Source organism: Chlorocebus sabaeus, chromosome 20 (genome assembly GCF_047675955.1).
Source record: "Chlorocebus sabaeus isolate Y175 chromosome 20, mChlSab1.0.hap1, whole genome shotgun sequence".
NCBI lineage: Eukaryota > Metazoa > Chordata > Mammalia > Primates > Cercopithecidae > Chlorocebus > Chlorocebus sabaeus.
Window position 1 is genome coordinate 134,895,665 of NC_132923.1, and position 27,888 is coordinate 134,923,552.

A 27,888-nucleotide genomic window follows, 5' to 3' on the forward strand; every position below is an offset into this window, starting at 1 on the left:
TTGACTCCCAAAACCTTTTTTTTTTTCCCTTTGAGACTCTGTCGCCCAGGCTGGAGTGCAGTGGCGCGATCTTGGCTCACTGCAAGCTCCGCCTCCCGGGTTCACACCATTCTCCTTCCTCAGACTCCCGAATAGCTGGGACTTCAGGAGCCGCCACCACACGCGGCTAATTTTTTTTGTATTTTTATTAGAGAAGGGGTTTCACCATGTTAGCCAGGATGGTCTCGATCTCCTGACCTCGTGATCTGCCCGCCTTGGCCTCCCAAAGTGCTGGGATTACAGATGTGAGCCATTGCGCCCGGCCGACTCCCAAAACCTTAACTACTAATAGCCTGCTATTGACTGGAAGCCTTACCAATAGCAGTGAACAGATATTTTGTGTGTTTTATATATTATATATTCTTGCGATAAAGCGAGCTGGAGAAAACGTTAAGAAAATCATAAGGGAGAGAAAAATATGTTTACTATTTAATGAGTGGAAGTGGAAGATCTTCCTTCTCATCTTCAGGTTGAGGCTGAGGAGGAGGAAGAGATGGGCTTGGTCTTGCTCACTTGGGTGGAGGAGGTGAAAGGGGAGGTAGGAGAGATAGGCATACTTGGTGGAACTTTAGTGAAATACATAATTTCTGACTTTTTTCTTTTTCTTTTTTTTTTTTGGGACGGAGTCTTGCACTGTCACCTGGGCTGGAGTGCAATGGTGCAGTCTCAGCCCACTGCAGCCTCCACCTCCTGGGTTCAAGCAGTTTTCCTGCTTCAGCCTTCCAATTAGCTGGGATTACAGGTGCCCACCACCACACCTGGCTAATGTTTTGTATTTTTAGTAGAAATGGGGTTTCACTATGTTGGCCAGGCTGGTCTGGAACAGCTGACCTTGTGATCCGCCCGCTTAGGCCTCCCAGAGTGCTGGGAGTACAGGCTTGAGCCACCACACCCAGTTTGCTGTTTCATTACTCTGAAAAAGTTTTTGTATAATACCAACCTTCTATTGTATGCTTTAGTTTTAGTTCCTGTGCCATAAAAGGTCTGTGTCCTAAAGAAGTCAAGTGCAGTCTTGGGTGGTGGGGACCTTTTGCCAGATTGCCCAATGTCCATGTGTTTTCAGCAACTGCTGCTTCCTCGTAGTCTGTCTCCACTTTGGAAGCACTGACATCTGTCAAGGTGTCTTCTGTTACTTCCTCTGGTGTGGTGTCTAATAGCTCTTGAATATCTCTAAGATCCATATGTTGAAGTCCTTACCCACCCCTACCCTTTTAAAAGCATATCCACAGTCTTTTCATGATTTCCTCGATTGGCTCTTGTAAGTCCTGTGAGGTCAGGCGCAGCATCTGGACATCGTCCTCTCCAGCAGGAATTGGTTGTTTCAGGCTTCATGGCCTTCACAGCTTTTTCTGTAACAATCTTGGCATCTTCAGTGTGATAATCCTTCCAGGCTTACATGATGTGCTCTGTCTATTGGGATTCTCTTCCATAGCATTGACAGTTCTTTCCATAGAATACTGTGTGTCATGGGCCTTAAAGGTCCTTAGGACCCCCTAATCTAGAGGCTGAAGGAGAGATGCTGTGTTTGGGAGCAAGTAGACCACTTCAGTGCCTTCAGTATTGAACTCATGGGGTTCTGAGTGGCCAGGGGCATTGTCCAATATCTAAAGAACTTTAAAAGGCAATCCCTTACTGGCAGGGTACTTCCTGACTATAAAGAACATCGATGGAACCAATCCAGAAAAAGGGATTTTGTTGTCCCAGTCTTGTTTCACAACCAAGAGACTGGCAACTGGTGTTTATATCTTCCCCTTCAAGGCTCAGGGGTTAGCAGCTTTGTAGATAAGAGCAGTCCTGTTCATAAACCCGGCTGCATTTGCACAAAGCAGTAGAGTTGGCTTCTCCCTGCCTGCCTTCAGTGCTGGGGCTCCCTTTTTTTCCTTACTAATAAGTGTCCTTTGTGGCAGTTTTTTCCAGAATAGGGCACTTTTGTCTGCATTAAAAACCTATTCAGGCAGATTTTCTTTTCCTCAATGATTTTCTTCATGGCATCTGGTAACCCTGATGCCTGTTGGTTGGCAGAAACTGCTTCTCCTGGTATCTTAACATTTTTTAAGCCAACCCTCTTTCTAAACTGATCCAGCCACCCTTTGCTGGCATTGAATTCTCTGGCTTTAAGTCCTTCACTTTCAGCTGCACTGCTGGCTCATGCCTATAATCCGAGCACTTTGGGAGGCCAAGAGAAGAGGATTGCTTGAGACCAGGAGTTCAAGACCAGCCTGGGCCACATAGCGAGACCCTCTCTCCATAAACAAAGAAACAAAAAATTTAGGTGCAGTGTGGCACATGCCTGAATCCTTGCTACTTAGGGGGCTGAGGCAAGAGGATGGCTTGTGCCCAGGAGTTCAAGGCTGCAGTCAGCTGTTCAAAGCTGTCACCCACTTGGGTGACAGTGAGACTCTGATTGATTGATGGATTAAGTCTCACTTTGTCTCCCAGCCTAGAGTGCAGTGGCGTGATCTCTGCTCACTGCAACCTCCGTCTCCTGGGTTCAAGCGATTCTCCTGTATTAGCCTCCCGAGTAGCTGGGATTACAGGTGCCAGCCACCACACCTGACTAATTTTTGTATTTTTTTTTTTTTTTTTTTTAGCAGAGATGGGGTTTCACTATGTTGACCTGGCTGGTTTCAAACTCCTGAGCTTAGGTGATCCACCCGTCTTGGCCTCCCAAAGTGCTGGGATTACAGGCATGAGCCACTGCACCTGGCTAAATCTTACTCCTTCTATATGTATTGGCATTAAGAAGAGCTTCGCTTTTCCTCTGCTTTTTGTTTGTTTGTTTTCTGTTTTATTTATATGTTATCGTGTGCTTGTGTGTTCTTTTTTTGGATCCAGTAAGGTATATTCCATTACCATTGTTAGTCATGTTGACCCTCAGATTGTCCTAAATTTGGCCATGGACTTCCTTCAAGCTGGTGTGTTTTTGACATGTTCTTTTTAGTTTTGGAGCCCTTCCTTTCTGCCATAGCAAGACAGTTCCCTGTGCCAGACCTTGAGGGAGTGATTTCTCAAAGGAACACTGAAGCTCCTTTTAAAGGGAATCATTTTTGTAAAACCAAGATTTGGGCTTTGTGTGTGGAGAGGTCGTTGCTTCCAGACCTTTCAGTTGACAAGAGATAGGACATATACGTGTGTGTGTGTGTGTGTGTATATATATATATATGTATATATGGACTTAACACACACAAATGATTCTACAGAGGAATAAATGTATAGAGAATTTGTACCGTTGTCTCCAAATTCAGATTGAACACCAGGGGGCCCTTCCTTGCTTTCAGATAGTCCATGTTGTGCCTTCCTCCTCCAGTGTAAACCTTGTTCCCCAAATAACAACCATATCTTCGCTCATTTTGCTCTGGCATGCATATCCATATTAATATTTCAAGCATTATGCCACCAATATGGTACCTAAATTTCAGAACTTTTTGTTACTCTCTTTGCCCTTAGAATATGCCCCCATGTTTGTACAGTTAGAGTACCCTAAATTAACGTGATGTCTTTAGACCTTTTTTTGGTTGGTTGGTTGGTTGTGTTTCACAGGTATTGTCATCTTTTTATTGGTACTGAACTCTAATTTTTGTTTGAAAGAAGGCATTTCTAGTTTGTTTTTATCCTGTTTATTAGTTTAATCATAGATAGTTGACGATTATGATACTGAGTTGTCATTAAGTTCAGTATTATTTCACATTCTAGTTGTTCAATGTGTTTCTGAATTAAAGAATTATTCAGAAGGGAGTTTACTTTGTTTCTTACAAGCCCCCAGGCCTTTATGCAAAACTGTTAGGGCTGGATGTGTTCCGGAATTCAGACTTTTTCAGGGTTGAGAAAGATGCAGTGGTACTTGCTCTAAGTGCACCACACTTAGAGCAAGGCTTTTATCAGATACCCCAGAGCCTGTAGTAAACATAAGACTGCCCACACTGAATGTGAGAAAGTCTGGCTGATGCCCGTGTGTCCTGTTTCGGTTTGGGAATCTCAGAATTGTAGATAACCAGTGGTGCACTTGTGTGTGCTTCCCATCGTAGGGTTATGTTGATAGAGAAGAAATCATCCCCCACAAGTATACCCTTACTTGATTCGAAATATTAATGCAGCCTGTAGAGAAATTCTCTAGGTATGTCTCAAGGATTCAGCTCCTAGATTTTGAAAAATGTTGAAATAAAAGTATGACTACTAGGATATATGTACAAAGAAGTCATATTAATATTTAATACTGCTAAATTAGCTTTATAGAGTCAGTTGATTTTATCAAGAGCCTTGAAAAAGTGCCCAATCTTTTTTTTTTTTTTTTGGAGATGGAGTCTTGTTCTGCCACCCAGGCTGGAGTGCAGAGATGCCATCTTGGCTCACTGCAGCCTCCCCTTCTCAGGATCAAGTGATTCTCCTGCCTCGGCCTCCTGAGTAGCTGGGACTACAGGTGCATGCCACTGGGCCCGGCTAATTTTTGTATTTTTAGTAGAAACGGGATTTCATCATGTTGGCCAGGCTGGTCTCGAACTCCTGACCTCAGGTGATCCACCCACCTCGGCCTCCCAAAATGCTGGAATTACAGGTGTGGGCCCAGCTCCTGATTTTCTTTAAGGGTAGTGCTACTGGTTTAGGGTTACATTATTGTGGGACCAGTAGTCCTGTCCTTAGTGTGGGGTTCTGTGAGCTGGATAGTCAAAAAAAGAGCATACATTTGGGTCATCTTGTTTTTAGCCAGAAATGGGTCCAGACAACTCTCCATGTGAGTCCAGGCTAAGGTGATTTGATAGCACTTTTAGCATCCTTACTCCAATCTTGAGTCATGAATCGAGCCACAGGGCAATCTAGGCATTAAAATAGAGCAGCTGGGTGCGGTACTTCATGCCTGCCATCCCAGCACTTTGGAAGGCTGACCTGCAAGGATCGTTTGAGCCCAGGAGTTCAAGACAGCCTGCGCAGTATGGCGAGACCCCATGTCTACAAATAATATTTTTTTTTTAATTAGCTGGGCATGGTGGCGCATGCCTGTGGTCCCAGCTACTCAGGAGGCTGAGGCAGGAGGATCACCTTAGCCCAGGAAGTCGAAGCCGCAGTGAGCCATGATTGTGCCACTGCACTCCAGCCTGGATGACAGAGGGTGATCCTGTCTCAAAAAAATTAATTAGTAATGATAAAATAGAGCAGATTATGTATATATTTTTTTGAGTAGTATTTCTTTTCCTACCTATCCCTTGATCTGGAAAGTACTTTGAAAAGATTTATATTTAGTGATTGAGATAATTGTGACAGTTAAAGAGTTCTCAACTGGGGTCAGTATTGCCCCTTGGACGCCAGATGGCTGTTACAGCTGGGGAAAGGAGTGCTACTGGCATGCGGCCAAATATCCTACGGGGACACACACCCCTGCCTAAAATGTTTGTTGTGCTGAGGTTGAGACCCATGCTTTGAAACTTGATGATTTCATGGCACCTTTCGGGTGTGCTTATGGGACCTTGCCCTGGAGCGAGGCTTCGCTTCATGGGGTATGTTTGCATCATTCATTGTTTACCTGTGTGCCCCAACTTTCACGCCCAACTTTTTTTTCTGAGGTAGAATTCACATAACATAAAATTAAACCGTTTTAAAGTGAATGATTTCGGTGCCATTTAGTACATTTACAATGTATTGCAACCACCGTCTCTACCTAATTCCACGGCATTTTCATCACTCCAAAAGGAAACCCTGCAGTTGTCTACTGCACACACATGTGCACGCGCACACACACACACACATGTGCAGCCCCTGGCAACCACTGCATTCTGTCTCTTTGGATTTGTGTGTTCTGGATATTTCACATAAATGGGGTCATATATGTGGCCTTTTGTATATGGCACCTGTCACTTAGCTTATTCCTGAGGTTTGTCCGTGTTCTAACAGAGACAGGAGCAGGACGGTTTTTTTTTTTTGTTTTTTGTTTTTTTTTTTTTAGAACCGGAAGCTTGCTCTTTCGCCCATCCTGGAGTGCAGTGGCACGACCTTGGCTTACTACAAGCTCCGCCTCCTGGGTTCACGCCATGCCATTCTCCTGCCTCAGCCTCCCGGGTAGCTGGGACTACAGGCGCCCGCCACCATGCCCGGCTAATTTTTTGTATATTTAGTAGAGATGGGTTTCACCGTGTTAGCCAGGATGTTTTCAGTCTGCTGACCTCATGAGCCACCGCGCCCAGCAATTTTTGTATTTTTAATAGAGACAGGGTGCCCAGATTGGTCTCGAACTCCTGACCTCAGGTGATCCACCCGCCTCACCTTCCCAAAGTGCTGGGATTACAGGCGTGAGCCACCACGCCTGGCCTGTTCTATCTTTATAGCTGAATAATATTCCATTGTTTGGATAGACCACATTTTATTTATCCATTCATGCTCAGTGGGTGTTTGGCCTGTCTCCGCCTTCTTCTGGCTACTGAGTACTGCTGCTAAGAACATAATGTATACATGCATTGAGTCCCTGCTTTCAGTTCTTTTGGGAATATACCTAGAAGTAGAATTCCTGGGTTATGGGGTAATTCTGTGTTTAATTTTTTGAGGAACTGCTAAACTGTTTTCCTTCCACACTCACGTTTACTGCCAGAAAAGTATGTGCTTGCTTATACATAAGCAGCATAATTGCAAAACGAAACTACTTTAAGCACATGAATTAGAATTCACAGTTCAACTGGGAGACATTTCAGTTTGTTGATTCATCTCCTGACTCCAGACTAGATGTGTACATGTTAGTTTGCAGCCTCACAAGACACTGGATTAATAGGCAGGTGGTGACCTGTGAAGCCTCCACAAGTGGTCTTTTCACATAGTTTAATTTGAGGGAGCGATTACAAAAGCATCTTTAAATGTTCTGAAATCAGGCGAGGCGCAGTGGCTTAGACCTGTAATCCCAGCACTTTGGGAGGCCGAGGCGGGTGGATCACAAGGTCAGGAGATCGAGACCATACTGACCAACGTGGTGAAGCCCCGTCTCTACTAAAAATACAAAAATTGGCTGGGTGTGGTGGTGTGTGCCTATAACCGCAGCTACTAAGGAGGCTGAGGCAGGAGAATCACTTGAACCAGTGAGTCGGAGGTTGCAGTGAACTGAGACCATGCCATTGCACTTTAGCCTGGTGACAGAGCGAGACTGCTGTCTCAAAAATAATAAAATAAATGTTCTGAAATCAGAAGAAACCTAGAATTGGATATTTTCATTCCACCAGAAGTGTGTCAAGAGGAGTCAGAAACCTCTCTTGTGATCTCTGTCACCATTCGAGCCACCTTTCTGGGCACCAGGGCCAGGCACTGGATGGGACCATGTCAGCAGGAGAGGGAGGGACAGAGAGAGGGATTGGAAGTGTCCCAACATAGACTTGCCAGGACTCAGGAAGTAGTTATTTAGTGGCTTCCTTGAGATTCAGATGAAATGCTTTCCACTGTCATGCCCAACAGGCAAAGTCTGGATTAAATATTCAGAATTTGTTGAATTGTATTAGTGTTTTCTCTGTGTGTGTGTGTGTGTGGTGGTTGTTTTAAGATGGAATCTCGCTCTGTCGCCCAGGCTGTAGTGCAGTAGCACAATCTCGACTCACTGCAATCTCCGCCTCCCAAGTTCAAGCAATTCTCCTGCCTCAGCTTCCTGAGTAGCTGGGACTACAGGTGCCGCCACCACGCTCAGCAAATTTTTTTGTATTTTTAGTAGAGACGGGGTTTCACCATATTGGCCAGGCTGGTCTCGAACTCTTGACCTTGTGATCCACCCACCTCGGCCTCCCAAAGTGCTGGGATTACACAGTCGGGAACCACCGTACCCAGCTTTTTTTTTTTTTTTTGAGACGTGGTCTTGCTCTATCACCCAGGCTGGAGTATAATGGTGTGGTCTCTGCTCACTACGACCTCTGCCTCCCAAGTAGCTAGGATTACAGGCGCCTGCCATCATGCCTAGCTTTTTTTGAATTTTTAGTAGAAATGGGTTTCGTCATGTTGGCCAGACTGGTCTCGAACTCTTGGCCTCAGGTGATGCACCCGCCTCAGCCTCCCAAAGTGCTGGGATTACAAGTGTGAGCCCCCATGCCCAGCCTGTTTTGTGTTTTTTTTTTTTTTTTTTTTTGAGACAGAGTCTTGCTCTGTCAGCCAGGCTGGAGTGCGGTGGTGTGATCTCAGCTCACTGCAACCTCCGCTTCCCAAGTTCAAGCGATTCTCCTGTCTAAGCCTCCTGAGGAACTGGCATTACAGGCTTGTGACACCACGTCTGGCTAATTTTTTTTTTGTTTGTTTGGTATTTTTAGTGGAGGTAGGATTTCACCATGTTGGCCATGCTGGTCTCCAATTCCTGACCTCAGGTGATTTGCCTGCCTCAGCTTCCCAGAGTGCTGGGATTACAGGGGTTAGCCACTGGGCCCGGCCTGTATTAGTTTTTAAATTGTTACTGTAATTTTTCTAGTGATAGGATTCTAACCTCTATTACCATACTTTTTAGTTTAATTTAAGGTATTTTCTCTGGGGCATTTCTAAGGAATTTTTTTTTTTCCCGAGACGGAGTTTCGCTCTGTCACCCAAGCTGGAGTGCAGTGGCCGGATCTCAGCTCACTGCAAGCTCCGCCTCCCAGGTTTACGCCATTCTCCTGCCTCAGCCTCCCGAGTAACTGGGACTACAGGCGCCCGCCACGTCGCCCGGCTAGTTTTTCGTATTTTTTAGTAGAGACAGGGTTTCACCGTGTTAGCCAGGATGGTCTCGATCTCCTTACCTCGTGATCCGCCCGTCTCGGCCTCCCAAAGTGCTGGGATTACAGATTACAGGCTTGAGCCACTGCGCCCGGCCCTAAGGATTCTTAAAGAAACTGAGATCTGATTTCTTATTTTGTTCCCACACTGAAAAACAAAATATGACAGTAGTGCTAAATAAAACAATTTTGGGGGAGAAATAGTAATAGGGAAGGGTCAAAATTATGTGCTGTTGCACAAAATGTAACTACTAGGAAAATAGAATATTTTATTCACAACCTGAATGCAATACAAATACAACCTTTTCTGTTTGTTTCAGACAAGTTTACATGTATTGGAGACCAGACCAGAAGCCCTTCTGAGTTAAGGTAATTTTGATATATTTGATCCTCTTCAGTTTTAGAAAGACAATATATAAATTTCTTCAGAGTTTGTTTTTTTTAAATAGCTGGTGGTTTTGTTTGTTTGTTTTTAAAGAGACAGGGTTTTGCCATGTTGCTCAGACTGGATTCTAACTCCGGGGGTCAAGGGATTCTCTTAACCTCAGCCTCCTGAGGAGCTGAGGCTATAGACATATGCCAGCATGCCTGGCCGATACCCTGGTTTTTGTTACAGTTTTTTTCTATCTCTTTAAGGCAAAGTTGGTTTTCAAAACAATTTGATCCTCAAAAAAACCTTCCATTTAGTGTTGAGCAAGGAAGTTTAGGGTCCCAGTGATGAGGATTTATATTCCGAATGAGAGCGGTACTTCTCTAGCTTTTTTCATTAGAAAGCAGGAGAGCCCTTTTTTCAAATCAAATCTTAGTTGAAATACCAATATATGGCCGGGTGTGGTGGCTCACACTTATAATCCCAGCACTTTGGGAGGCCAAGTCAGGTGGATCACGAGGTCAGGAGATCGAGACCGTCCTGGCTAACACGGTGAAACCCTATCTCTACTAAAAATATGAAATAATAATTAGCTGGGTGTGGTGGCAGGCTCCTGTAGTCCCAGCTTCTCGGGAGGCTGAGGCAGGAGAATGACGTGAACCTGGGAGGCGGAGCTTGCAGTGAGCCGAGATCGCGCCTCTGCACTGTAGCCTGGGGGGGTCAGAGCAAGACTCTATCTCAAAAAAAAAAAAAAAAAATTAGTGCCCCACGTTGGGCGCGGCTTCAAATTTGGCCGGGCGCGGTGGCTCAAGCCTGTAATCCCAGCACTTTGGGAGGCCGAGACGGGCGGATCACAAGGTCAGGAGATCGAGACCATCCTGGCTAACCTAGTGAAACCCCGTCTCTACTAAAAAAATACAAAAACTAGCCGGGCGACGTGGCGGGCGCCTGTAGTCCCAGCTACTCCGGAGGCTGAGGCAGGAGAATGGCGTAAACCCGGGAGGCGGAGCTTGCAGTGAGCTGAGATCCGGCCACTGCACTCCAGCCTGGGCGACAGAGCGAGACTCCGTCTCAAAAAAAAAAAAAAAGAAAGAAATACCAGTATACATTATAGAAAAAAGTAAGAGGGGCCAGGCACGGTGGCTCACGCCTGTAATCCCAGCACTTAGGGAGGCCAAAGCAGGCGGATCACGAAGTCAGGAGATTGAGACCATCCTGGCCAACATGGGAAAACCCTGTCACTACTAAAAATACAAAAACTAGCCAGGCGTGGTGGCATGCACCTGTAGTCCCAGCTACTTGGTAGGCTGAGGCAGGAGAATCACTTGAACCCAGGAGGTGGAGTTTGCAGTTAGCCAAGATCGCACCACTGCACTCCAGCCTGGCAACGGAGGGAGACTCCATCTCAAAAAAGAAAAAGGAAAAGAGAAAAAAAAAAGTAAGGCAAACATGATTCAGGAAAAAAAAACAAAAAAAACCTTTTTGTTTGTATAAAGTGGGAATAATGAAGCCATGTTCGTAGTTAGTGAGTCTAGGTGAGGGTACACGGTTTCTTTGTATTATTCTTGTGACTCTTTGAAGTTTGAAATAATTTTAAATTAAAAAGCAATATTGAGAAACAATTAGGGGCTGGAACAATTGGATATTCTTTTTTTTCTTTTGAAACGGACTCTTGCTCTGTTGCCCAGGCTGGAGTGCAGTGCCGCAGTCTCGGCTGTCTGCAGCCTCCTTCTCCCAGGTTCAAGCGATTCTCCTATCTCAGCCTCCCAAGTAGCTGGGATTACAGGCACTCACCACCACACCCGGCTGATTTGTTTTTTGGTTTTTGTTTTCTTTTTTTTGAGACGGAGTCTCGCTCTGTCACCCAGGCTGGAGTGCAGTGGCCGGATCTCAGCTCACTGCAAGCTCCGCCTCCCGGATTTATGCCATTCTCCTGCCTCAGCCTCCCGAGTAACTGGGACTACAGGCGCCCGCCACCTCGCCCGGCTAGTTTTTTTGTATTTTTTAGTAGAGACGGGGTTTCACCATGTTAGCCAGGATGGTCTCGATCTCCTGACCTCGTGATCCGCCCGTCTCGGCCTCCCAAAGTGCTGGGATTACAGGCTTGAGCCACCGCGCCTGGCCCTAATTTTTGTATTTTTAATAGAGACGGGGTTTCACCATGTTGGTCAGGCTGGTCTCGAACTCCTGACCTCAGGTGATCCACTCACCTTGACCTCCCAAAATTGTGGGATTACAGGTGTGAGCCACCGCGCCTGGCTAGTCAATCAGATATTCTTATGCAAAAGGAGAACTTGATGTCATGTACAGAAATTAACTCAGGCCAGGCGAGGTGGCTTACGCCTGTAATCCGAGGATTTTGGGAGGCCAAGGTGGGCAGATCACCAGGTCTGGAGATCAAGACCATCCTGGGCAACATGGTGAAACCCCATCGCTACTAAAATGCCACAAAAAAAAAATTTTAGCCAGGTGTGATGGCACGCCCCTGTAGCCCAGCTACTCAGCAGGCTGAGGCAGGGGAATTGCTTGAACCCAGGAGATGGAGGTTGCAGTGAGCTGAGATTGCACCATTGCACTCGAGCAAGGCGACAAGAGCGAGACTCCGTCTGAAAAAAAAAAAAAACCTCATTGGATCATATGCCTAAACATAAAACCAAAAATTAGAAAAATTGTTGAGATTTTGAATTAAGCAAACAGCTTTTAGATATGAGATCAAAGATAAAATGCATAAAAGAAAACATTTATAAATTAGATTTGATCAAAATTTAAAACTTCTGCTCCTTATAAAACACAGAACGAAAGACAAACCAGTCCGACAGAAAATATTAGCAGATGTCTTTTAGGTGACATGTATCCAGAATAGGTAAAGAACTCTCAAAACTCAATTTTGGCTGGGTACTATGGCTCACACCTGTAATCCCAGCACTTTGGGAGGAGGATTGCTTGAAGCCAGTCATTCAATAATCCTGGGCAATAAAGTGAGACCCCTGTCTCTTCAAAAACAAAAACAAAAACTTAGTGTCCAGGCACAGTGGCTCACATCTGTAATCCCAGCACTTTGGTAGGCCCAGGCAGGCAGATCACCTGAGGTCAGGAGTTCGAGACCAACCTGGCCAACGTGGCGAAACCCCATCTCTACTAAAAATACAAAAATTAGCCAGCTGTAGTGGCGTATGCCTGTAATCCTGGCCACTTGGGAGACTGAGGCATGAGAATCACTTGAACCCGGGAGGTGGAGGTTGCAGTGAGCCCAAATTGCACCACTGCACTCCAGCCTGGGTGGCTGAGTGAGATTGTCTCCAAAAAAAAAAATTTAGCCAGGTATGGTGTTGTGTGTCTGTAGTACCAGCTACTTAGGAGGCTGAGGTGGGAGGATCACTTGAGCCCGGGATGTTGAGGCTATAGTGAGTCACGATCACACCCCTGTACTCCAGCCTGGACAACGGAACGAGACCCTGTGTCAGGAAAAAAAAAACAAAAAAAAAACCAAGAACCAAAAAACAATATTAAGAAAACAGGTAACCCAATCAAAAAGAGGCAAGTGACTTGAACAGACACTTTACCAGAAAAATATATAGACAGCAATTAAGTACCTGAAAAGTTTAGCCATCAGCGAGATGCAGATTAAAACCGCAGCCAAAGCCCCCATTCCAATGGCTGTGATACCTAATGTTGTGGGGGTTTGAGGAGCTGGGACTCTCCACATTGCTGACAGGATGTTGGGAATGTGACCCAGCATAACCATTTTGAAAAGAGTTGTTTTTTTTTTTGTTTTTTTTTTGGGGTTTGTTTTTTGTTTTTTCAAAATAGGATCTCACTCTGTCTCTTAGGCTGGAGTACAGTGGTGTGATCATAGCTCACTGCATCCATGACCTCCTGGGCTCAAGTGATCCTCTGGCCTCAGCTTCCTAAGTAGTTGGGACTATAGGCATGCACTACCACGCCTGGCTAATTTTTTTTTTTTTTTTTTAATTGTTGTAGAGACAGGGTCTCACTATGTTGCCCAGGCTGGTCTTCAATTCCTGGGCTCAGGTGATTGTCCTGCCTTGCCCCTGAAAGTGCTCAGATTACAGTCATGAGCCACTGCAGTGGCGTTTTCTTGAAATGTTCAGCACATACCTGTAGTACGATCCAGCCATTCCACTCCTAGGAGTCTGCCCAAGAGAAATGAAAGCAGATGGTCTCATAAAGACTTGTACATGCAGCAACATGCACAGATTTCAAAGCATCACATCTATCTGATTAACTCCTCTGTTACACTGGGTGCCACTGCTACCCGTATTTTTGATTTCTGCAAAAGGGCCTACTTGACTGACTGAATAGAAAGTGTGGCAGGTGAGGCAGGAGGTAGTCTTCTGGCCATTACTTACATTTTTTCAGGGCAACACTTTTATACCTGCTTTCATAGCAAGTCATATATTTAGTAAGTATTTACTGTGTCAGTCATGGTTCTAAGGGCCTTGCATGGATTCTAATGGAATTGTCATAGCATGAGCTGTGGGGACTGTCCCCACCTTCATACAAAAAAATGTAGGCAGAGAGAAGTTAGGAAACCTACTGGAGGCCACCTGGTGAGAAGAGATACAGTCTGGGTTAGAACCTGGGGCTTCCGACTTTCCCGCCGTGAGGCATCACTCTGCTTCCAGCCAGCAGGGCTGTCAGACATTATTGGTCCTGCTTAAGTGGGCTGGACATGCAAATGCCAATAAAAACATGGAGGTTTTTCTAGGAACAGAATTCTAACCCCTACCCCCCATTTGCTGTTGGAAAAGCAAATAGAATTCATTGTAGCTTGCAGTAGTAAATGTAAAACAAATATTATTTTTATACGCTGGAGTGTAAATGATGTGGCACACAGCAGTCTTTCCCCAAACCTGAGGATTTCCAGGCCCCTTATGAAAGGTGCTTGGAGGCCGGGCGCGGTGGCTCGCGCCTGTAATCCCAGCACTTTGGGAGGCTGAGGTGGGCCGATCATGAGGTCAGGAGGTTGAGACCATCCTGGCTAACACGGTGAAACCCTATTTCTAATAAAAATACAAAAAATTAGCAGGGCGTAGTGGCGGGCGCCTGTAGTCCCAGCTACTCAGGAAGCTGACGCAGAAGAATGGCGTGAACCCAGGAGGCGCAGGTTGCAGTGAGCCGAGATCACGCCACTGCACTCCAGCCTGGGGGTCAGAGCGAGACTCTGTCTCAAAAAAAAAAAAGGTGCTTGGAGTTTAGCCGCCTCTGTTGTGTACGCTGCGTGATTGTCAGTTTCCCACCACCTTTCCCTGTTAGATCTGCCTGGTGGATGGATGCCATTCATTTCATGAGACTCCATCCGTTACATATAAAGTTTGGCTTTGAAACAATCACAGTGGTACTTCCTGTTTGGCCTCAACATGTTTGAAGATGTATATCTATTGAATGATTTCCAATTGTCCTTGTATGTGCTAGATTTTGTGCTCTGCCCTAAAAGCAAAAAGACACCATAGGCTAACAGGGTTAGAAAAGGGAGAGCAAAATGGGAGACCAAATGTTTTTTGTGATGCATGAGAAATAATAAGTCTTTGGGAGTGTCAGTAACCACCTCCTGGGATTTCAGAGTTCCAGGGGTCGGAGGTAAGCTCTTAGCAGCTGTGCCTCACTGGCTCACCCCTGGCTGTTAGACCCCCTCCCCGGAGAATCGCCTTCTGAGGACTTTGTGACCGCACACCATAGTTCCTGCTCTTCCCCCAGCTGCCAGTGTCTGGTGGGTGAGTGAGCTCACTTGTGATTGGGACATGAAGGAGATGATCCTAGGGAGTCTCTTAACTTAGTCCAGAAATCCTCCTTCCATTGCTTGCTTTGTCTCCTTTTTCCCTTGAAGTTTATTTGTTAAAGACAGACTAACTAACCTGCCTGGTTGTCTGTGCTGGAGTGTTTCCCAGGCCGTTGTGTAGCACCGTTGCCTCCGTGTGGGGTCATTGAACACGCTCCCCTGTCTTCAGGTTCTGTTGCCTCCGTGTGGGGTCATTGAACACGCTCCCCTGTCTTCAGGTTCTGGAGCTTTGGTCACATTCACTTTTTCGGTAAGATTACTTTATAGGCATAGACAAAATCCTGAAGGTATGATTTTAAAAATTGTTACCATTGCAAAAAATAGCACCTCAAACAAGAACAGTTGTGTTATTTTTACCCATCTGCCTTCCACTCAGTTCTTGGCCCTTATTAGCAAGGTCATGTCTAACAACCATGCAAAGCAGCATCCTCCCTGCCCTCCCTGGCACACTTCACCCGTTTGGTGCCTGTGTATGCTCCACGTGGTTACCTGTTAGTCATCTGTCTCCCTCAAACTAGCAGCCAGCCTGGTTCATGCTGCTCAGCACTGTGCCGAGGCGCTACGGTGCCTGTCGTGTTGAAGGGAGGGTCTGCACATGCACTGCTCTGCAGCTGTGTTAGTGGTCATGTCCTTCTGTCAGTTGCGGTGGTGCCCTGGTCCCCTTATTCTTCACAGTATTGTTCGGAGCGGTGCATAAAGGGAGCAGGGCCTGAGGACTTTCCATTGCCCTTTGAATTGCCACAGTCTTAATTTTGGAGATTGACCTGGACTTGGGAATGAAAGAAAAATGGAAAAGTGAGTGAAATTGGTTTAAATTCCTCATGCAGACTCCTCTCTCTCAAAATACTGCTTCATCTTGGAGGTGAGCTGTGATCCTTGTGTGGCTGGTCAAATTAGCAAATTTCCTGCCCCTGTGTAAGACACTGGGGCCTCACTGGGGCCGGTTTGGACTTCGGAAGTTTAATCACTGTAAGGCTGACAGTACTTTCAGATTGGTTGTCTGATTTAATCTTCATTTTAGCCCTGTCATGTAGATAACACCATTCCTATTTTGAATTAAGCAGATCAGAGTAAAAAACAATTTAAAGCATTATTCTTTGTATGTCGCAGAACCAGAAATTGAAATTATTTTTCAATATCTGTACCCTATTTTGTCATTGGCAAACTTGCAGCCTGAATGTCGTTATTGCTGACTGTGTAATTTGGGGTCCTGAGGGCACCGCTGAAGTGCCGCTCCTAGACTCTCAGGGGCCTGGGCTGCTGCATTGCCATGAAAGTAGAGGCACTACACGGAGCACATTGCAATGCAAATGTGAAATATTCTGACTTTAAAAATCATGCTAACTAACACTTGACTCCCAAAGATGTTGTTCTAAAGTAGGGGCAGATCCCTTCACCTACTTGCTTTTAAGTTATTTAAATCTCTCTGAAAAGGATTTCCAAAACGGAAATTCTAAATAAAAGCCAATGGCAGATATGGGTCATCGGGAAGGATAGACATGAGACCTCAGCAGACCCTGTCTTAGTGGATTAGATGGGCAAGTTGTTGGAGTCAGCACAGCCAGAGCTTAGCCGTGACATTGGCGCTGGAGGAGAGGAGCCCAAGCCAGGTAAACCTGATGGTGGGTGTTCTAGAAGGTTTGGGGGGACTAAGGATAGTGAAGAGAAAAGCAAAAGCAATTAAATGTAAGTACGACTTTTAAAATTTACATTTATTTTTTAATTTTCAAAGGAAGCTGCGTCAACATTAGAAAGTTTAGTAGAAAAACGTGACTAATAATTATAATAAAAATGCTGTTAGTCTTTTTAACTGTCTTTCTTTAAAGTAAGTATATTTTTCTTTTCTTGTTTTTTTTTTTTTTTTAGGCAAGGTCTCACTCCATTTGCCCAGACTGGAGCATAGTGGCGCAGTCACGGCTCGCTTGTAGCCTCAGTTTCCCGGACTTGAGTGGGTTCTCCCACTTCAGCCTCCCAAGTAGCTGGGACTATAGGCATGTGCCACTACGCCAGCTAATTTTTTGCATTTTTAGTAGAGGCCAGGTTTTCGCCATGTTGTTGCCTACCCTGGTCTTGAACTCCTGGGCTCAAGCTATCTGCCAGCCTCAGCCTCCCAAAGTGCTGGGACTATAGGCATAAGCCACCGCGCCCAGACCTATTTTAATTCTAATAAAGCAGCTAAAATTACTACCTGCGACTGGGTGCGGTGGCTCATGCCTGTAATCCCAGCACTTTGGGAGGCCGAGGCAGGCAGATCACTTGAGGTCAGGAGTTCAAGACCAGCCTGGCCAACGTGGCGAAACCCTGTCTCTACTAAAAATACAAAAATTAGGCAGGTGTGGTGGTGCATGCCTGTAATCCCAGCTACTTGGGAAGCTGAGGTAGGAGAATCGCTTGAACCCAGGAGGCGGAGGTTGCAGTGAGCTGAGATCCCGCCATTTCACTCCAGCCTGGGCCACGGAGCTAGATTCAGTCTCAAATAAAATAACTGTATGCAAATTTATATTGTTTTTCACTTAGTATATAGTAAGCGTTTTCCCAAATTATTACTCTCTCCATTATTGTTCTTAGCGATATGTTACAGTTCTTCCAGTAACTATTTAGAGACAAGATCTTGCTGTGTTGCCCAGATTGGAGTGCAGTGGTGCTATCATAGCTCACTGCAGCCTTGAACTCCTGGGCTCAAGTGATCTTCCCACCTCAGCCTCCCAACTAGGTAGGACTACAGGCACGTTCCACCATACCCAGCTAATTGCATCAAGTAACTTTTTGTTTGAGATGAAGTCTCATTCTGTCACCCAGGCTGGAGTGCAGTAGCATGATCTCCACTCAATGCAGCCTCCGCCTCCCGGGTTCAAGTCATTCTCCCACCTCAGCCTCCCAAGTAGCTGGGATTACAGGCACACGTCACCACCCCTGGCTAATTTTTGTATTTTTTAGTAGAAATGGGGTTTTGCCACGTTGGCCAGGCTGGTCTCGAACTCCTAACCTCAGGTGATCCACCTGCCTCAGCCTCTCAAAGTGCTGGGATTACAGGTATGAGCCATTGCACCTGGCTGCATCAAGTAACTTTAAAAAGTTAACTTTAGGCGGGGTGTGGTAGCTGAAGCATTAGATTAGAGTCTAGCACTTTGGGCGGCCTAGGCAGGAGGATGCCTTGAAGCCAAGAGTTTGAGACCAGCACAGGCAACATAGCAAGGCCTTGTCTCTACCAAAAATTTCAAAAATAGCTGGGTGTAATGGGTGGTGTCTGCTTGTAGTCCTGGCTACTCTGGAGGCTAAGGTAGAAGGATGGCTTGAACTTCAGTGAGCTATGATTGTGCCACGCACTCCAGCCTGGGCAACAGTGTGAGACCCTCACAGGCATTTTTTTAAAGATGTAACTTTAACTTATTTTATTTAAACTGAAGAGTATAAAAAAAAATTTTTTTTAATCTTTCTTGATTCTAAGACCCCAGATTAGCCTCTGTTAACTTTGTGTGTTGGTGTGTAGGGGGGTTAGTAAGCAAACTGTATTTGAAGAATAATGAGAAGAATAAAAGCTGCTCACCTGTTTCTCTGTCTCCAAAAACAACACCATTAACATCTGATGTGTCTCGAAAAAAGATAGCGGGCCGGGTGTGGTAGCTCACGCCTGTAATCCCAGCACTTTGGGAGGCCAAGACGGGTGTATCACCTGAGGTCAGGAGTTCGAGACCAGCCTGGCCAACATGATGAAACCCCGTCTCTACTAAAAATACAAAAAATTAGCCAGGCGTGGTGGCGCATGCCTGTAATCCCAGCTACTCGGGAGGTTGAGGCAGGAGATGAATCGCTTGAACTCAGGAGGCGGAGGTTACAGTGAGCCAGCACTGCGCCACTGCACTCTAGCCTGAACAACAAGAATGAAATTCCATCTCAAAAAAAAAAAAAAAAAAAAAGGTTGGCTTGCTCTGGCATTGGTGTTTGTCCTTTTTGTACACACAAAAGCATCATGCTTTATATTCTTGTTCCGTTTTTGTTTCGTTCACTGTCTTCATGGTAAAGATGAACTAAGAGCCACTGGGAGGGCTGTTAGTTTATGGGAATCAGAAGGTTGTTTGCTTCCCTTAAGTTCTCTCTTCCTGGCACCTGGTGCTCTTGCAGCCCATGGGGAATGTGGTGGCCACGCTTTCTCATCTCTCCTGCCTTATCGCATCAGCCATTCACTGTGCCTGAACTGCTGCACAAGGTGTCCGTGGGGCGTGTCCGCATTACAAAAAGATGGTACTGATCATTGAGTTTATCTCCAAAAATTTTTTTTTTAATTTGATTTTAGAAAATACATTTTTAGGCTGGGCATGGTGACTCATACCTATAACCCCAGCATTTGGGAGGCCGAGGCGGGCAGATCGCCTGAGGTCAGGAGTTCCTTACCAGCCTGGCCAACGTGGTGAAACCCCGACTCTACTAAAAATACAAAAATTAGGCGAGCGTGGTAGCATGCGCCCGTAATTCCAGCTACTAGGGAGGCTGAGGCAAAATAATCACTTGAACCTGGGAGGCAGAGTTTGCAGTGGGCCGAGATTGCGTCACTGCTGCACTCCAGCCTGGGTGATAAGAGCGAAACTCCATCTCAAAAAAGAAAAGAAAATATATATCTTTATCCTGGAGACTAGAGAATGTAATTTAAAAGAAAAATTGAAATGCCTGACAATAGATTTCTCTTATCACTTCTGTATGTGGATTGAAGAGGGTCTTACCAGGAAATTTATTTTTATTGCTAACAAAAATAGAGCGTGTGTGTGTGCGCGTGCGTGCGTGTGTGTGTGTGTGTACAGTGTTTTGCCATATTGCCCAGGCTGGTCGAAAACTGCTGGGTTCAAGCAGTCCTCCCGACTTGACCTCCTAAAGTCTTGGGATTACAGGTCACCATGCCCAGCCAGGAATACACTTTTTTAAAAAAATTGACAAACATAGGTTTTGAGTCTCTTAATTGAAACTCAAATGTCGGCACAGGAGAGAGCTATAATAAATTCTGCTATTAACTATGAAAAAGAAGTCCATCTGGTTGCGTTCTCTTTTCATGGGACTAAAGATTAAAGGTAGCAAGTTTTGGTGTTACTACTTCTGAAATTTTGTGAGGTCACAAAGTTATATTGAGTTCATTTTAAAGATACTTAGATTTTTGGTAAATTTGTTTCTCTAGTCTCAAGACATATAGCTGGGTGATGGTTGTGTACATGTTCTTGTATAATACGTGAAAAGAACATCTAATTAAAAGCAGTATATAAGATTTCAGGAGTTATCCCACCTAATGATGGAATTTGGGCCTTTAAACCCCCACCCACCACCCTCCAGCCACAAGGAACATCTCTTTTTTTTTTTTTGCGACAGAGTTTCGTTGTTGTTGCCCAGGCTGGAGTGCAATGGCGAGATCTCGGCTTACTGCAACTTCCACCTCCCAGGTTCAAGCGATTCTCCTGCCTCAGCATCTCGAGTAGCTGGGATTACAGGAATGCACCACCACACCCGGCTAATTTTTGTATTTTTAGTAGAGATGGGATTTTGCCACGTTAACCATGCTGGTCTCAAACTCCTGACCTCAGATGATCCACCCTCCGCAGCCTCCCAAAGTGCTGGGATTACAGGCGTGAGCCACCGCCCCCAGCCGGAACATCATTTTTGAGGCATCTCAGAACATGCTTTTCTGTTTCCCCAGATCCCAGGAGTTTGTTGTTTTTAGTGCCATATATAAAAATTAGCTTTACTTTTTAGTGTTTAAATTAGGATCAGAAACTGTGTGTTAACTAAAGCAGTTTAATTCAGGGTACTTCATAACATTAACTTGTTTTCTTCATGTTGATTTTGGAAGGATTAAAGTAGCTTTACAGACTAAGAACAATTCTGTATTATGCATGGGGGGTGCTGGTAAAATAAAACTACCCCCAATTCTGTAAAATTGTGTACATAATGTACACACATGATCACGTGTGAAATACAAGTGAGTAGTGTCAGGGCATGCAGAAAGAATGCAAGGCAGAAGGCATCCAAACAGAATCCATTTGAGACGCTTCTCATATTGTCCTGGCACTCTTACTGTTCCACACATTAACATTCATAAGTTGTAGTCCTTAGAATTTATATGTGAAAACCAGGGGGAGAATTAACCAGTCTTATCCCTTAAGAATAAACTGCCCTTGAGGTGTGACCTTGTCCATACCTAATTCCAGTGATGCTCCATGTGTGCAGGGAGGACTAAGGTATTTTCCCTTAGTGAAGTTTTCCTCGTGATTAAAACATCAGTTTAAAATAATGCCTTTAGAAACACCTGTTTGGTCGGAAATCTTTCTGACACTGTGTTGCTGTGCACCCTGCCTCCCCAGACAGCGGTGGCAGCAGGACGCCTGGTCTGCATGCTCATGTCATGGCGCACGCCTTGCAGGCCTCTTTTGTTCGTGGATTGTAGACATCAAGTATCTACACTGTAGGTCATTCGAATGCCTTTATGCACACTAGGAAAGTTTAAACTGGAAACTGTGACGGCTGAACTTCTTAGGTCATCGGATAATTTCCCACAGGTGGGTTTTAATCTCAAGAAAATAACTGCTGTCAATTAGATTTTGATGTATATTATATTAACCTTTTGACTTTTACACAAAAGTTATAATGGTAAAATTGATCCTCTGTGTAATTTATGTAGGAAATTGAAGTGCTTGCATAAGCCGTACTTGCATATGAGAGCTAATTGTAAGGGATTAAAGACATTTAGCAACTGTATCCTCAGCTTTGTTATACTTCAGTCATACTTAAGGATTAACAGCCAAGATCTTGGTCAGAAACACAGCCTCCATTTATGACATTCTCTTGGGAAAATAAGTCTGTTGTTTAACAAGGTGAGTTAGTTTTTACTCTGATTTCAGGAATATTGTCTAACATGACTAGGACGAACAGGCAGGGCGGCTTGCACTGAGCCTGATTTAGCCTGTACCTGTAAGGATTAAGGTGTTGTTTCTGAGCCTGCTGGGACTCCACAGCTCACCTGGGTGGGAGAGTGGGTTGTCCCTGAGCCAAAAAACTGCTGAACACCACCCTGTGTGCTCTTAGGATTGCCATGCGAGCATCCTGACAGCTTTTGACCAGTAGCGGTTCATGATTACTAAGATGAGGTGGCTTTGAGATTCTTGGTTGCCAGGTTGCCACTGACCCCCATTCCATGAAGTAACTTCCTCTAGGTCTTCATGTGATAGCTATCCTAAATGTCAGGTTTTATTTTTTTTATTTTGAGATGGAGTCTCGCTCTGTCACCCAGACCGGAATGCAGTGGTGTGATCTTGGCTCACTGCAACCTCTGCCTCCTATGTTCAAACGATTCTTCTACCTCTGCCTCCCAAGTGCACCACCATGCCCAGCTAATTTTCGTATTTTTAGTGGAGACGGGGTTTCACCGTGCTAGCCAGGATGGTCTTGAACTCCTGACCTCATGAACTGCCTGCCTCGGCCTCTCAAAGTGCTGGGATTATAGGCTTGAGCCACCGTGCCCACCTTAAACTTTCAATTTACTTTTCTAACCTGCTTCCTTAAATTATTCAACAGTTGTTTATTGTTTGTGCTTGTCTTTCTGTTTCAGATCTCACATTCTTGGAGGTGGCATCAAAGAGCACTAAGATCAGAAGATGAGTGAGCTTGACCAGTTACGGCAGGAGGCCGAGCAACTTAAGAACCAGATTCGAGTATGTAGTTGTGTGTGCTTGGTTTTATTAATCGTTTGAGTTTTAGGTTAGCTGTTACTTGTTTTAGGAAAAATGATTTACGGGATGACTTGTTCTGTGTTTTATATTGAAATTGAATCTTAGTTGGCCCGGGATGTACTAATTATAGATCTAGATACTTGGCCTGGTACATTGTTTTCGGGATTTTGCTTTCTGTATACAATTTGTTACTTGAATATACACCAGATGTCTCTATAGAATTTATAAGTGTCTTTTGCATTTTTTATCATAACCTTGAAAATTTGTTATACTCTGGGCCACTGATCAGACTGTGGTATCTGCCTCCCTCTCCTGAATATTGGGACTATTGACAGCAGAAATCTTGCTTAAAAATAAGAGTATTAACAACAATAAAAAAAAAGTATTTCAGGTATATCTGATGTATTTTTTTCCTAATTTTGAAAGCAGATCTTCCCTAGCGGTGATGATTGGAATCTACAGCTTCTGATAGACTACTAGATGGAGCAGATATATCTAAATCCAAGATAGCGGCTAGGTACAGGGGCTCACGAATGGAATCCCAGTGGTTTGGGAGCCTTAGGTGGGCAGATCACTTGAGGTCGGGAGTTTGAGACCAGCCAGGGCAACATAGTGAAACCCCATCTCTACAAGAAATATAAACATTAGCCAGGTGTGGCGGTGTGGCCTGTGGTCCCAGCTCCTCGGGAGGACATTAGCTGGGCGTGGCGGTGTGGCCTGTGGTCCTAGCTACTCGGGAGGCCGAGGTCAGAGAACCACTTGAACCCGGGAGGCGGAGGTGCCAGTGAGTCGATGGCGCCACCGCACTCCAGCCTGGGCGACAGAGCAAGACCCTGAAAAATAACAAAAATTGAAGATAAAAACAACCGTGTGTAAATAAACTGCACTGTGAAAAGAATACCTTTCACAAAATTCTGAAACATTAAATTTCAGTCTGTGATTGATACAGGATGTTAAATTGCAGAGTTCATAAACTTTTTTTTGAGAGAGTTTCGCTCTGTTGTGCCCAGGCTGGAATGCAGTGGCGCAATCTCTTCTCACTGCAACCTCTGCCTCCTGGGTTCAAACAATTCTCTTGCCTCATAACTTTCTAAAAAGTGAGGAACAGTAGGTCTAAATGGAATTCCTTCTGCTCCTACTTTTGTGAAGCAGTACTTCTAGTAAAGTTTTTATGGAGAAACAATTAATGCAAGTATATATTTCCTTTCTGAAACCGCTGATGTGAAGAGTAAAAGAGGCAGACTTCTCAGGAAAAACCAGGTCTTTAGTATGTTTTTAGGTTTTGTCCATTTGATGTAAGAGCTTTCTCTTACTCTTCTTATTTACTTATTTATTTATTTTTTGAGACGGAGTTTCGCTCTGTCGCCCAGGCTGGAGTGCGGTGGCACGATCTCGGCTCATTGCAAGCTCCGCCTCCCGGGTTCACGCCATTTTCCTGCCTCAGCCTCCCGAGTAGCTGGGACTACAGGCACCTGCCACCACGCCCGGCTAGTTTTTTGTATTTTTAGTAGAGACAAGGTTTCACCATGTTAGCCAGGATGGTCTTGATCTCCTGACCTCGTGATCCGCTCGTCTCGGCCTCCCAAAGTGCTGGGATTACAGGCGTGAGCCACCGTGCCCGGCCGAGCTTTCTCTTATTCTTGTTTGCCCTGTCAAACTTTAGCTGTTCTTCAGAGTGTCACTGTACGGGAAGCTGACGACATTCAGTACATATCTAAATAATAGTTTATAAGCTGGGCATGGTGGTGCACACCTGCAGTCCGAGCTACTTGGGAGGATCAGTTGAGCCCAGGAGGTCCAGGCTGTATAGTGAGCTGTGATCGCACCACTGCACTGCAGCCTGGGTGACAAAGTGAGACGCCTTCTCAAAATACAGTAAAATAAAATAAAATAAAATAAAATAAAAGTAAAATAAAATAAAATAAACAACAGTTTATTTTTCTGACTCCAGTGCAAGGATGAAGCCTAATATTTCCTTTTAAACGGCCAATTACATGTGTAGAAAGCCCCCCAGGATTTGGAGAAAGAAACACCAATATCATTTTAGGCAACTTTGTTCCTGAACTTGAGAAAAAATAATGGAATTCTCTGAGATTTACAGCCAAAGAGAAAACAAAATATCCTCTATTGTAAGAATTTCAAATCTTAACATTTAAAAGATCTTATATAAGGAAAAGATCTTAATAGGGAAGACTTAGTTTTTTTTAGTAGTTTGCTCCGATCAGACTTGTTTAACATGTCCCCTCCCCCAGAATTAATCAAATGTGTTCTGAAATATTTAGTTTGATATAAAATTATTCTCTGAAATACCTATTTAAATAAAATCAACAGGTATTCAAATTTTACCTGACTTACTGAAGCTTCTAAGCTTCTGCAGTTCATTTTAAGTCAGCATGGTTTTTGGCATGTAAAAAAGAAAAGCAAACTGTTATGTTGTTATTTAATAATAATCTATTTGGGTTTTTTTTTTTTGAGGGGTTCAGAACACACTCAGCTGTTTACCACCTGCTTTTGAGACTGTATTTCTTCTTACAGAAATCAGATTTTTTTTTTTTTTTTTTTTTTTTTTTGAGAGTCTCGCTCTCTTGCCCAGGCTGGAGTACAGTGGCGTGATCTCAACTCACTGCAAGCTCTTTCTGGGTTCACACCATTCTCCTGCCTTGGCCTCTTGAGGAGCTGGGACTATAGGCGCCCGCCCCCACACCCGGCTAATTTTTTGTACTTTTAGTAGAAATGTGGTTTCACCACGTTAGCCAGGATGGTCTCCATCTCCTGACCTTGCGATCCGCCTGCCTCAGCCTCCCAAAGTGCTGGGATTACAGGCGTGAGCCACCATGCATGGCCTAGAAATCAGAATTTTAAAGTTTATCCTGAAAATGTCTTAAATAGTAGTGTGATTTGGCCTATTTGAAGAAATTTCATTTTTCTGACAGCGGTAAGTTGTTCACAAATAGGGACTTGGATCTATTCATAGCAGATGGAAAGAGCTTGTATGGCACAGGTGCAAGACACCCAAATTTTAAAAATTAAGGCCAAACGGAGCTGTTGCACCTCCTCCCGAGGTTTGGGCCCTGTCACATTGTGAATTCCCCAGAGCCTTCTTGCACAGGGAGCTCCCAGTGGGCTGGCATGAATGTCACGTGACATTCCCCACATGCTCTTGTTACCACATAAAAAATGTAAAAAGAGGCCGGGCACGGTGGCTCACGCCTGTAATCCCAGCACTTTGGGAGGCTGAGGCAGGTAGATCACGAGGTTAGGAGATCAAGACCATCCTGGCTAACAGAGTGAAACCCCGTCTCTACTAAAAGAAAAATTAGCCAGGCGTGGTGGTGGTGGGCGCTTGTAGTCCCAACTACTTGGGAGGCTGAGGCAGGGAATGGCGTGAACCCGGGAAGCGGAGCTTGCAGTGAGCCAAGATTGCGCCACTGCACACTGCAGTCTGGGAGACAGAGCGAGACTCCATCTCAAAAAAAAAAAAAAAAAAATAAGTAAAAGGAGATATGGCCGTGCACCGTGGCTCATGCCTTTAATTCCAGTACTTTGGGAGGCTAAGGCAAGAGGATTGCATGAGCCCAAAAGTTTGAGACGATCCTGTGTAAGGTAGGAAGACCCTGTCTCTTTAAAAAGAATAAAAAGAAAGGAAACAAACAGGTGGAATTAACCCTGACAAGGTTTTTTCAGTTTTTTGTTTGTGTGTTTTGAGACAGGGTCTCTGTCAGTCATCCAAGCTGGAGAGCAGTGGTGCAATTACAGCTCATTGCAGTCTCCCGAGTAGCTGGGACTACAGGAGCATGCTGCCACACCTGGCTGATTTTTTTTTATTTTCGTAGAGACAGAGTCCACCATGTTGCCCAGGCTGGTCTTGAACTCCTGAGCTCAAGGGATCTTCGTGCCTCAGCATCCCAAAGTGCTGGCAGGTGTGAACCACCACGCCTGACCCAACAAATTTTATCTAAGGCAATATATCTAAAATATTATTATTCAATATGTAATTAATACATTTTAATTGAAATATTTGACAGAGTTTTTCTCCCAGTTTTTCTGGTTCCATTTCCTGTGCTCAGCAGCCACATGCAGCTCATGGCCCCCATAGTGGGACATTCACTAGAAGAGGCGCCTAGCTGCTTTGTCTCTGAAGTGCCAGGAACCACGCTGTGTTAGTTCCTTTGCACAAGACAGGGACAGCAACAGCTGGTGAAGTCATTTTACCCCAAATGGTAAAGGAAGACTTATTTTTAAAATGTAGAACATTTTTTCCTGATTGCCCAAAGAATACACGCTTGTTGAAGAATGCAGAGCATAGTGAATCAAACAAGAAATTGTAGATGATTCTAAAAGGGGTTGTTTTCTTTCTTAGATTCGTTTTTCAGCCAAGAGACCCTTAAAGGATCTTGCATGCTCCTTTTGATTATTACTGAGGAATCACAGGCTCTCAAAGGGATGCTGAGTAAAACATGTGCCTTAAAATACACAGAGTAGCTGATGGAGTAAGAAAAGCTCCGCAGGATGCACAGGTGTAGATGTGTTCCGGAGCGGCATGCCAGCCAGTGCAAGGGAGCAGGGTCCATTCATGTGAGACGCAGCTGCACTGGATGCCTGGTCCAAAACATTCAGCGACTCCACGCTGAGCAGGGCCCAGGCTTTAATTTAGGATGAAACCCCAAAGTAAGTGTGTTACTGTGTCATTTGACGTAAATCCAAAAAGGATGAGAAATCAACTGATAAATGGCTTGGATATGTTCGTCTCTGGTTTAAGTGGACATCATAATATGTATCTGCAGGAGTCCTTTAAACTGGAAATTAATCTGAAAGAACTTGAAGATTTTATTCTTTGTTAAGCAGTTACAGAGCTTGTTTCCATTGAAAGACTTCTTCCTACAGTTTTAAAAGTTGAAGGTGTCTGTTCTCCAGAGTGCTGCACTCAGTTACATAAGCTGGTTATTGGCTAAAATAAAGACTGAATTGAAGTTATCTGTATTTTGTTTTTACAGTAGTTTTTCCTTCTGTTTAACAGTAGCATCACCACAGTCTGTTACACTGCACCTTAAGAAACTCATTTTAGTCTTTGAACACTAACCAGGGGGAAGTTGCTTAAATCTCATGTTTTATTTTCTCCATTTTAAATTTTCTTATGATGTTTTAAAATCAAAGGCTATAACATCAACAAGAATGGTATTCAAAAACAAATATTAAACTCGGTACTTGCCAGGTAACATTCATTGACAAAAAGGCTTTTGCTGCTCTAAGTATTCTTCATCCCCCTTATTCCAAATGTTA

The 27,888-nt window shown here is 44.5% G+C and overlaps 1 protein-coding gene across 5 annotated transcripts in view; it reads left to right on the forward strand.

Moving 5' to 3' along the window:
- The window catches only part of GNB1 (G protein subunit beta 1), a 111,256-nt gene that overhangs the window by 45,942 nt on the left and 37,426 nt on the right, over positions 1 to 27,888 (forward strand). For 4 of the 5 annotated variants that reach the window (XM_073007936.1, XM_073007938.1, XM_007980950.3 and 1 more), the window contains exons 2-3: positions 9,053 to 9,101; positions 22,488 to 22,590. In XM_073007936.1, coding sequence (XP_072864037.1) covers positions 22,534 to 22,590 — 57 coding nt within the window. In that variant the 5' untranslated portion in view covers positions 9,053 to 9,101; positions 22,488 to 22,533. The remainder of the gene's footprint in view (positions 1 to 9,052; positions 9,102 to 22,487; positions 22,591 to 27,888) is intronic. The other variant, XM_073007937.1, reaches the window with a different exon arrangement.